The sequence below is a fragment of the Pararge aegeria genome, chromosome 14, assembly GCF_905163445.1.
Source record: "Pararge aegeria chromosome 14, ilParAegt1.1, whole genome shotgun sequence".
In the NCBI taxonomy this organism is placed as follows: domain Eukaryota; kingdom Metazoa; phylum Arthropoda; class Insecta; order Lepidoptera; family Nymphalidae; genus Pararge; species Pararge aegeria.
Genome location: NC_053193.1, coordinates 14,667,663 through 14,677,090, shown reverse-complemented (window position 1 = coordinate 14,677,090; position 9,428 = coordinate 14,667,663). Strand labels below are relative to the sequence as shown.

General features: G+C 36.8%; 1 protein-coding gene across 1 annotated transcript; it reads left to right on the top strand.

Annotated features, from left to right (window-relative positions):
• Nucleotides 1-1,584: 1,584 nt before the first annotated feature.
• On the top strand, nucleotides 1,585-3,874 carry LOC120629634 (actin, cytoplasmic A3a). Its single transcript, XM_039898627.1, has 2 exons — nucleotides 1,585-1,736; nucleotides 2,565-3,874. The coding sequence occupies exon 2, from the start codon at nucleotides 2,576-2,578 to the stop codon at nucleotides 3,704-3,706; it is 1,131 nt and encodes a 376-aa protein (XP_039754561.1). The 5' UTR covers nucleotides 1,585-1,736; nucleotides 2,565-2,575; the 3' UTR covers nucleotides 3,707-3,874.
• The last annotated feature ends 5,554 nt before the right edge of the window (nucleotides 3,875-9,428 follow it).

Below are 9,428 nucleotides of genomic sequence, written 5' to 3'. Positions count from 1 at the left end.
TCTCAAATGTCAGCACACAGACAAGAATCGTTGTGTACCAACACTGTTTCATGTGTAAACAGTTGTTATATTCGTTAAGTCTATTTTAAATGTCCAAATGGTCTTACAAAATTCTCAAACAAATCTATCCAATTATTTATGTTTTTTTTATGCAGATAAAAGTTTTAGCTTTAGTTTTATAAACTAAACTAAACTAAACATGGCACGCTTAAAAATGGTTCTGTCCTTTTTCACTGGAAATATTGTGAAGAGGTATCTCTCCTTTTTGTTGAGTTTACAGCCTTTTCTACAACATAATTGACACATGAAAAATTCAAATACTCGTGTCTTTGAAACATTTTCCACACGTAGACGGTGAGTCCTCGATGACGCGGCGTAAGGATTACCTTCCGGGAAGTAGGAACTGATTCAGAGACTCGTTTTTAAAAAGCCATGAACGCACAGATTACTATAATATCAATTTGTTTTATGGCGCTAATCGAATTCCAAAAAAATTATCAATCTGTCCGATTATCTTATCTTAATTGACTGAAACATCAAAGATTTTACTACCAATGCTGAAGTCCTAACTTTTTTTTAGGTGACCTTCAGATAATTGTTAGTATCAATTCCGTGTATTCTAGATATTTTTGATATTCCTTGTTTTTTTTAATTAAGTATTTCGATTTAAACTAGACTAAAATAGGTAAAAGTCCTTTTGACTATTGCTCTTTCTAAAAGAATGGCACTAACCTAGTGCATAGATGAAAAGTAAATACTAATTTGCCAGTGAAAATGTGTTTTACAATACCATTTTCATGAATGGATGTAAAGTTAATTTTAACTATTTCATTGATTGAGATTTGCTATTATTGTCTGTTAAGGAATTCTGTTTTTCATTAGATCCTATTTAAATACTAATAGGATAAATTAGAAAGCATAAAATCCATTCAGACTTGAAAGAGATATTAGTAAACATAAACAAAAAGTATATTTATAAAATATCGTTGAATTAGTTATTAATATTTTTGATTGACAAAATGGATGAAAATATAAATGGTAAATGAGGTAAAATGCTAGAATTTATGGCGAGTCTGAGAATAAGCTGGAAGATCTTTGTCTTAACCCACAGGTTGTTATAATCAAAACAGCTATTATTAAATGATAGGTTTTCCTCATCAAGGGGTTTGGAAAAAATATAATCTCGGCTTTTGGTACCATAATTAATCTCCGATAGAACTCTTTCAATAAGCTAGGGTGAGGAATTAGCTATTTATGAGTTTTCTAAGCCAGTTTATATTGCTGGAAAGGTAACAGAGATTGTACGTAATTGTCGTGTCGTGGAACTACTGAGCAAATATTTTCCGACACATACGCAACACTGAGCAGTCGGTTCATGGTAGATTACATCATTTCGCCTCATAGCTTCGGTGCGACTTAGTTCGAGGCCCGCGCGCGCACATTCCACGAGCCTCAACAACTTGGTCGCCTTATCACTTATCATTTCACATTTTATCTATGATAAAGTGTTATTACCAGTTCTTATCGGGCCAACGTCTTAATCACATGTGGATACGCTTTACCATATATGGTAACAAAAATTGTGATTGGTGGGATATTATGCTACCACCGATAGTGCAGCTGTGATAAGACGGTTTTATATAGTTCATGCAGAGCCGTATATTACTCATTTTGAATCTGCGTGCTGGACGTAGCGGGCTGTCGCGTTTACTTTACTTTGTAATTTAATTTAAAAAGTAAGTTTCATTATTTAAATTTATTTTATTAAGTTTAATTTTATTTGTGTTAAGTTTTCATTAAATAGGAATTAAAAGTGGATAGTTAGATATAACTTCACAGTTTTTATAACTATACTTACCTGTGTCGAGTGAAGTGTTTTTCAGTTATGTAATTCGTTTACGTAATTTGGTAATTTGATACAGTGAAGTGATAAATATCTCGTGCGAATGGGAAATTGAAATCACACTTAGTTCGCTTAAAAATTATAATATGGCATTATGCTAACGGTAAATGGCATAAGGGAATGTAAATTTAATTCAGTTCCGATCGAAAAACATTTTATGTAGTTCCGATCTATAAATAGAATTTATTTTGTCCGTGAGACTTAAACATTTTGGAATCACTTTAGCAACTCTTTAGCAACTTGGTTTTGGATAAGCGGTGTTTTAGCTGTTTTAACGGTTAGGACTTCGGCCTAATTTTCGGGGGGACCGAGTTCAATACCCTATGGGCCTATTCTAACTTTCAGTTATGTGCGTTTTAAGCTTTGAGTTTGAAGGAAAACATCGTGAGGAACCTGCATGCCTTAGAGTTCTCCATAATGTTTTCAAAGGCGTGTAAATAACCGTGACCGTGGTCTCAGCTAAGGTCTTTCCGTTCTTAGAGAAGACCTATGCCCTGTAGAGGGCCGATAATGGGTTGATAATATTTAAAAAATAATAGAAATCTTTTATTTTGTAGAAACATTTTACATAAAGTGTTTCAGAGTTCTAGTAGTACAGATTATGATAATAATAATGATGAGTGTTGAATGTGTGGTTTAATGGAGATAATTTTTGTTGCAGACTAACTGAAAATGTGCGACGAGGAAGTAGCCGCGCTGGTAGTGGACAACGGGTCCGGCATGTGCAAAGCCGGCTTCGCGGGCGACGATGCGCCGCGTGCCGTGTTCCCGTCCATCGTTGGCCGGCCGCGCCACCAGGGCGTGATGGTGGGCATGGGCCAGAAGGACTCGTACGTGGGTGACGAGGCACAGAGCAAGCGAGGTATCCTCACGCTCAAGTACCCCATCGAGCACGGCATCGTCACCAACTGGGACGACATGGAGAAGATCTGGCACCACACCTTCTACAACGAGCTGCGCGTGGCGCCCGAGGAGCACCCCGTGCTGCTCACCGAGGCACCGCTCAACCCCAAGGCCAACCGCGAGAAGATGACGCAGATCATGTTCGAGACGTTCAACACGCCCGCCATGTACGTGGCCATCCAGGCCGTGCTGTCGCTGTACGCGTCCGGGCGCACCACCGGTATCGTGCTGGACTCCGGCGACGGCGTCTCGCACACCGTGCCCATCTACGAGGGTTACGCGCTGCCGCACGCCATCCTACGTCTGGATCTGGCGGGCCGTGACCTCACGGACTACCTCATGAAGATCCTTACAGAGCGCGGTTACTCGTTCACGACCACGGCCGAGCGTGAGATCGTTCGTGACATCAAGGAGAAGCTGTGCTATGTGGCGCTGGACTTCGAGCAGGAGATGGCCACGGCCGCCTCCAGCAGCTCGCTCGAGAAGTCGTACGAACTACCCGATGGCCAGGTCATCACCATCGGCAACGAGCGCTTCCGCTGCCCCGAGGCGTTGTTCCAACCCTCATTCCTGGGTATGGAAGCTAACGGAATTCACGAGACCACTTACAACTCCATCATGAAGTGCGACGTTGACATCCGTAAGGACTTGTACGCCAACACCGTGTTGTCTGGTGGTACCACAATGTACCCTGGAATCGCCGACCGTATGCAGAAGGAAATCACAGCCCTCGCTCCATCCACAATGAAAATTAAGATCATCGCACCTCCGGAAAGGAAGTACTCCGTATGGATCGGAGGCTCCATTCTCGCGTCCCTATCGACCTTCCAACAGATGTGGATCTCCAAACAAGAGTACGACGAGTCCGGCCCCTCCATCGTGCACAGGAAGTGCTTCTAAACGCCAAGTAAGACTATACCTAATACGAAATGATGCCCTACACCACATCCCTGATGGGAGGCTCAAACTACGCTTGTGATCTTTAATTTAAGTTCAGTATTTAAATAGGTTGTAAGGTATCGTAATATGCATATTACGTAATTTTGACAAAGATTTTAATTAATTTATTTATTGAAGTCACTAACATTTTTAATAAAAAATAATTTATATACCGGTATAAAAGTGCAGTTTTCTTCCTTCCTCAGTTTTGAGTAAAACCTAACCCCCTAGATTGGGTCATACCAATGAGTACCTAATCAAATACAATCATATTCTTTATTTCAAGTACCTATTCTTTTAGAAATCCATGGCCTGTGTGTATTTTTTAATCTAATCTTGAGGATAAAGGTACCTGAAGTAAGTACCTTCTTAGAATTTTCTTGTAAATAAGTAATATTTTATTCGAAGTTGATGATAAGAATCTGGATATTGATATAAATCTAACTGTCCTAGATAGTCTGCTGATTTGATTAACTTTTTTGCACTCATTTTGCACTCAACCTACTTTCTTATGCTCATTCTGCGAATGGAAGTAGCTAGCAAACATTCTCTTTACTCATTAATACGGTAAGGTAACAAATTTTCTGCCTCATATTATCCTACCTAGGTCATATAAGGTACACCTACCCTAATTTTATAACAACGCGAAAGTGTGTTTATTAATATCAGTCTAATACAAATTAAAACTAAACTAATTAGTAATTTCCTATATACAAGTCATGCCCGCGTTGAATGGAGCCAAGAATGCTGGCTGCATTTCCACGCTGGAAAGCCATACTGAATCTTAGGGCAAAAAATGACCCAGCCTCTGACACCAGATGAAGCCATGGCCAAAAGGTTTTTTATGGACTCCATGGGCTGTGGGCATAGTGTAGCAGGTGATTATCACAATTTTTGTTAATGGTTGAATTGATGATCTTGCGTATAGCAATATTTCTCAAACGAAATCGCAGTTAAAAGTTGCTCAAGAAATTAAATTTAAAAAAAACTAAAATATAATGATTTTAGTTTTTTTTTATTTAATTTATTTTAATAACTCTAAATAAAATTACTAAAAACTTCCCGTTATAGGGCAATAAAATACTTAGTAACTATAAAAGAGTTTAATATCGAAGTTCTGGCTCATAAAATTGATTTAAGTTGGCTGACGGGAGCTGGGTAGGTATGTCTGAAGGCAAAAACCTCATTATTTTGTGGTCGTTTACCCCATTATATTATGTTCCACACCTTTCCTGTTATAACTTCCAAAATGGAATTAAGTATTTACCTACCTAATTTATTTAAAGTAGATTTATTAATTATTATAAAAACCTACATAGGTACCAATCCCTGCGAATATTATAAAATATTTGAATGTAAGTTTGTTTGTTACGCTTTCACGCGTAAACTATTGAACCGATCTTCATGAAACTTTTTATACATATTCTTGGAGGTATAAGAAATAAGATAGTATACTTTTCATTGAAAAAAAAAAAATAACGCAAGATAAAAAAAAATTGTTGATAAATCTCAAATTACATATAGTAGGTATATGTAGCAGTACGCTGCCTCCCAAAATTACGCGGGCGAAGCCGCAGGGCACATCTATTATTATATAAAATTATATTTTCAATATTACCAAATAAGGCATAGTACTCAAATAAGTATAGTAAATACCTTATAGATAAAGATGGCATAGTGTTTCATTATGTTATAATTTTTTCGCCTCTGGCGTGCCGGCTTCTTCACGATATGTTCGTTCACCGATAGAGCAAGTGATATTTTATTTGCTTAAATTTTTTAAAAAAACCTTGGACGAAAACGGGTATTCATTTATTTAGATTATTGTACCGCGGCTAAAAAAAAAGCACTGAAGCAAATAAAAGGAGGTCGATATTAATAATTAGATTATAATATAATAACTACTCCCGTACTTTGGCAAGGTTTATTTATGATTCTAAAAACTAATTAATAGCTTGTTAATATAATAAATTACGCGTTATTCTATAAATTTTGTGAGAACAATAAAATTATTTACAGCATTGTATTATATGTTCATAGTTAAATATATAACAAGGAAAATAAACAGAAGTGCGGTTAACGCGTTTGGAATAAATAAAGGGAAAACATAGTATTATGTCTAACCCAATCCGCCAATTATAGGGCAATATTTTCCTGATGAACAAATATGAAGGGGTAAATAACACAGTCCCAGTGGTACAGAACTATTGGCTAAATAAATATACCTAATTAAATTGGTCGCTTGTAGGGATTTCGGGATGTTTCTTTTGCTTAGATAGAAGCTGGCGTTACTTTCGCAAAGTCCGTAGCATCGCCCGCATTTTTTCCTAATAGGCGTACACCATCTATTTGTGTTAATAGTTGTTAAAGCCAATCAATCCGCATAAGAGCAGCGTGGTAGGTCATGCCCTATAACCGTCTCTCTTATGAGAGATGAAGCCTGTGCCTAGCAGTGGGACGTTAGAAGGCTGTGGATGTTCTACCGTTATGTATTTAAAACAAAAACTACAACTATAATTTTTGACGGCCTATTGGCGCAGTGGGCAGCCACCCTGCTACCTGAGTCCAAGGCCGTGGGTTCGATTCCCACGACTGGAAAATGTTTGTGTGATGAACATGAATGTTTTTCAGTGTCTGGGTGTTTATATGTACCTATTTTATAAGTATTTATGTAAATTGTTCATAAAAATATTCATCAGTCATCTTAGTACCCATAACACAGGCTACGCTTGCTTTGGGGCTGGATGGCGATGTGTGTATTGTCATAGTATATTTATTTATTTATGTTACATAACCTGCCAACATGCTATCAAACGCATAAAATATTTTTCAAAACCGATTGGTTCAGACAGAGCTTAGCAGATTCACAATAAAATGAATAACAAATATTTTCTGGGTTAATCAATTAGAATAGATTAAATTTTACAAAATTGTCCTTATCAACTTAATATAATTAATTCAATTTTATATCACTCATACACATTTTAAGACTGTATCCGGGAAATAAAATGACAGGACAGTCAAATGGCTTATCTTATTAAACACGTAACGGTATTGTGATAAGCAAAAAATTTCGCTTGCAATGTATTTTATATAATTGTACCTAATCTGGTAGGTACTTGTCACTAGTTACCTTGTTACACATTTTACATACATATAGGTAGCTAATTTACTAATAAAAAAAATCTTATATGCATTTTTCGTATCAGACTTCTGAGATACGAGGGGATTAAAATCAAATCTTAGTTAACAAGTTGATGCTCCAATTCGTTCCATTCTTACAAAGGTTATAAAAAAAGTTTTTCGTAAGTTGAGCAATGTGATATGTTGTGGAATACACTTCCATAACACATCCCATTGCCAAACTACTGTCTTAATGGAAATAATAATGACTTAAGTAAGAATAGAACATAGCATGTTTTTTATGTACACAAGCGAATAGTGGGTATAAGCCGGCGAAGTCGGTGGTAGTTACAGATCTACAAAGCCCCTAATAATACTCAGTCAGTGATTCTTCTATATTTAACAAAATCACAAAAAACCCGAAGATGACAGGTTTTTTTACTGGCCAGCATCTGTCAGTTACAACATAAACCTCGCGCTTCATCATAGTTTGTTAATCTTTATCCGTATAAGTATTTGAATTTAGAATTCAGATACATAACCTAATCTGTGGTTAGTCTTTTTACAGAACAGATAACATATATGTATTACCTGATTACTAAAAACAATGAATAATATACCTTATTATGAAAAATATGGTAACTACTAGCTAAAATAAATTACGCAGTAATTTGCCTTACAACAAAATTAATGGAATTGTACACTTAGTAAATAGGTATTATTTTTAGCTGACCTAGCAGCGTACACGATTACAAATCTATAATTAGTTCGACACACCCGCAAGCGTTTCGTCTACTACGTGACGTCACACTGCATCTCTATTTCAGGATGCTGTAAGTACGAAAGTTTGTATGGGAATGTCGACAGCTGTCTGGCGGCGCCAAGTCTCGTCGGGTTGGTATGTCTGGGAGTAAGCACATAATAGAATAAAATTAAAGGTTTGTTTAGTGTACAAATACCACCCATTCAAAGTATAGGTATCTAATCTACCTAAAAAAAAGCCCCAAAACTTATGTGTGTTCGTGCGTGTGAACGTATGTGTCTATGACTAGACTAATACTACACACATATTATACATAACATATATACATAAAGTATATCATGCAGTTTACTACATACTATAATATTACATAGATAAGAAAAGCTTTTCCACACGATTGTATTAGTTTAGAATTAAAATCAAACTCGAGACCCCCCTCAAAGCTCAGTTTAAATAGCTCCTGTATTCATTCAAGCCGCATGCATGCATGAACCCGCAGTGCAGGCGAGGCCGGGGGTCAAGGGCGGGCGGGCCGATCGATACTTCGCTTCGTCTGTCGGCTAGACACATGGCGCTGAGTGTACATTCTCGCTCAAGGCGTTGTTATTCTTACTTACTATATGTTATATAATAAATTTATTATAAATATTGGCATATAGTTCATAGTTTGGAGAGTGACACTGGATATACGCGTGCCACAGCTAGTGGTTTAATATATCCACTCAATAGTCTCTCAGAATGAGATGGGTTTAGGCCGAAATCTACCACGCTGGCCGAGTGCGGATTTGTGCAGGAGGACAAAAAATTATATCCCCCGATTATATTCCCTGACAAGAGATATAATTAAATTGTCCACATGCTAAAGCACCGGAACAGGGAATAGGAAAAGTTTAACCCCGTTTATTATTACAATATATATTATGTGTATATTGTTTCCAGTTGTGCGCCAGTACTCTGAGAGTTGATACAGCTGTGGGAGAAGATTAATTTTTATCCTTTCCCCGGGGATAAATAAATAAATAAATAAATTCAATATACCTACTACGACAATACACACATCGCCATCTAGCCCCAAAGTAAGCGTAGCTTGTGTTATGGGTACTGAGATAGCTGATGAATATTTTTTTATGAATATAATACACACTTATAATATACAGATAAACACCCAGACACTGAAAAACATTCATGTTGATCACACAAACACTCTCCAGTTGTGGCAATCGAACCCACGGCCTTGGACTCAGAAAGCAGGGTCGCTGCCCACTGCGCCACTCGGCCGTCGATAAGATACCAGATATAATGGTCTGCCCCATGCTAGCCGTGCTGGAGCACTTTCAGACGTGCAGGTTTCCTCACGATGTTTTCCTCACATTATCCTACACCTTTAAAGCATAATATATAATATATAGTGGGTAAATAATTAAACTTTTCATAACTATAAATTTATATTGGCTATATATTTAATTAAATTGATTAGGTATTTAGGTACAATTACAATATGCTAACAATTATTATTTATTTAATAAATAGTTTTCGAGGAACAATTTAATTAACAACCAATTTTCATGAAGTTGGTCCAGCTTTATTTCCAAACTAAGTAAATAATACGCGGCATTTTTCTTGCTTTAGCATTAATATAACTGTCGTAACTTCTAAACTATACCTAGGTCCAATTAGAATAATTTAAAGTGGGTATTTTAATATAAATACGACTGCATTATCGATACACTTAATAGTCCTATATGGACTCGAACGATGCAAATACCTCCCGGTGTATAGTCATTATCACAAGTGATATTT

What these genes read in the sequence shown, in the direction of transcription:
- LOC120629634 (XM_039898627.1), top strand. Translation starts at nt 2,576, where the DNA reads ATGTGCGACGAGGAAGTAGCCGCGCTGGTAGTGGACAACGGGTCCGGC.